Raw genomic sequence first — 2,500 nt, 5'->3', positions numbered from 1 at the left:
TACATACACATACATATGCAAATTTCATACATAGAGTTAGAAATATAGACTGATGTAGATATGTATAATTAAAAGCTATATTCGCAGATCTACAAGAAATTACATTAAAATTCAGAATAAATGAGTCAATAAATCACGCAAAAATCCCTTAATTGTGCAATAATTATATGACATTATCTTAACATCTATGCTTTCCGGCAATTTGGCTTATTGTACAAAGATTACAGTATCATTCGGTTATAAAAGGTGGTTAAATTATATATTTAAATATTTTTATTTGTTTAAAAAAATAGGGTAATTACTGTTCATAACGCGAAAATGTGTACGTGTATGTATAGTTGTTCATATTTAAATGTGTGTATGTATGTGTGTGTGCGTATTCTCTCTCTCTTTCTCTCTTCATTCAGCTTTTCTCTATCATTAGATTAAACCTTCATTACATTTATTTATCTCTCTTTCCCACTGTCATTTCGTTTTATTCGTGTCAGTTTCTTTATTTTCTTCTTACTTACTCTCTCCTTCTTCTTCTTCTTCTTCTCTCATTGTCTCTCTGTCTCTCTCTCTCTCTCTCTCTCTCTCTCTCTCTCTCTCTCTCTCTCTCTCTCTCTCTCTCTCTCTCTCTCTCTCTCTCTCTCTCTCTCTCTCTCTCTCTCTCTCTCTCTCTCTCTCTCTCTCTCTCTCTCTCTCTCTCTCTCTCTCTCTCTCTCTCTCTCTCTCTCTCTCTCTCTCTCTCTCTCTCTCTCTCTCTCTCTCTCTCTCTCTCTCTCTCTCTCTCGTTCTCTCTCTCTTCCTGTCTCTCTCATTTTCCTTCCTTTCTTTCCTTCTTTCCTTCTTTTATCCAATTTCCTCCTTACATCCTGTCTTATTCATTAATTCCATTCAGCTTATTTATTTATTTTTTTTTTTTTATTATTCTCCTTCTTTCTCCCTCACTTTTTTCTCTCTCCCTTCTGCAGATGCGTCCACGGCCATCCTCTTCCTCTGCTTTCTTCTTCCTTCCTTCCCTAATTATTTCATATTTTATCCCATTCCTTCCTATACCCTTATTCCATTTAGCCCTTCCTCTTTTTTTCTCCTTTCTTCCTCTTTTCTTTCTAGCTGGCCAGGTTCTTCGTAATACTTTATATTCCATTCTTCCTTCCTTTCCTCCTTCTGTCTTCCCTTTCCATCTTTGAATCTTTGCTTGATTCTCCAATTCCATTCAGCCTTTCTCTTCTTTCTTTCCTTTTATTTTTACTTTTTTCCTACCCTTCTCTCTCATTTACATTTTTTTTTTATCTCTATCTCCCACTCCTGCAAACGCGTCCATAGCCTCCCTCGCGCTGTACCTGTTGGCTAAATGCGTCCTATTATTTCTTCCTTCCATTCTTCTTTAATCTTCTAACCCATTCCCTCCTTACACCCTTTCTTATTCCCTCTTTCTCTCTCCCTGTCGCTCATTCACTCATGTTTCTCTCTCTTTCTCTCATGCAGACGCGTCTATGGCCACGCTCGCCAAATGCGTCCTATCATTTTGTCTCCCATTCTTCCTTCCTTCCATCCTTCTTTCATATTCAATCCCATTCCCTCCCTACATCCTTTCTTATTCCCACTTTCTCTCTCTCTCTTTTACTTTCCCTGTAGCCCACTTAATTTTTGTTTTTCTCTGTCCCTTCTGCAGACGCGTCCATGGCCACCCTCGTGCTGTACCTGGTGGCCAAATTCGCGGAGTCGGCGGCCTTTCTCATCATCTACCCGTTTGCCGCCGAACTGTACCCGACAGAGGTGCGCGGCGTCGGCATCGGGTTCTCGGCCTATGTCGGGGGGTTGGGCCTCGTTATCATTCCGTTTATCAATTATCTGGTAAGTTTGGGTGTGATTGGGGAGGAGGGGTGGGGGGGAGGGGTGGGGGGAGGAGGGGTGGGGGAAGAGGAGGGGAAGAGGAGGGATGGGGGTTTAGGGAAAGGGTGGGAAAAAGGGGGGGAGGTGGTTTGGGAAAGTGGGGGTTGGGGGAGGGAAATAGGGGTGGGTTGGGGAAAGGGGAGAGGGAGGAGGAAGAGGGGGAGGGGGAAAGGGAAGGTGGGTTATAATTTGGCAGTGATTATAGTACTATGCATATTAGTTAAGTTGCAAATATGCGTGTGTGCTTGGATAGATATAGACACAGACATGGATATAGATATAGATATAAAATGATTTAGATCACAGCTGTGTATGCAAGCGGTCAGGACTGATGCATACACGTATTCCTCATTAACTGCTTAATCTCATGACACGCTTGTCTCGTGCGCATGAAAATATGAATGAATTAACATTTCAAATCATGTCTGCTTTCGTTGGGTGAGTCTAGATATTTTTACGGTTAGTTTGTGTCAAAATAAGAGTTGACACGAAACATTATTTCAAAGCTCAGTTATTTTTTTTATTCGGTTTCGTGTCAGGGTGAATGGTCAGGATGGCGTGTATGTGGGGATGGGTGGGTGGGTGGTTGTGGGTGGGTGGGTGGGTGGTTGTGGGTGGG

General features: G+C 42.0%; 1 protein-coding gene across 1 annotated transcript in view; it reads left to right on the top strand.

Moving 5' to 3' along the window:
• The window catches only part of LOC125041611 (carcinine transporter-like), a 47,605-nt gene that overhangs the window by 35,682 nt on the left and 9,423 nt on the right, over nucleotides 1-2,500 (top strand). Inside the window, exon 10 of the mRNA XM_047636668.1 lies at nucleotides 1,661-1,842. Coding sequence (XP_047492624.1) covers nucleotides 1,661-1,842 — 182 coding nt within the window. The remainder of the gene's footprint in view (nucleotides 1-1,660; nucleotides 1,843-2,500) is intronic.

This window comes from Penaeus chinensis, chromosome 31 (assembly GCF_019202785.1).
Source record: "Penaeus chinensis breed Huanghai No. 1 chromosome 31, ASM1920278v2, whole genome shotgun sequence".
NCBI lineage: Eukaryota > Metazoa > Arthropoda > Malacostraca > Decapoda > Penaeidae > Penaeus > Penaeus chinensis.
The sequence above is the reverse complement of the archived record's forward strand: the minus strand, read 5'-3'. Positions and strand labels throughout refer to the sequence as shown.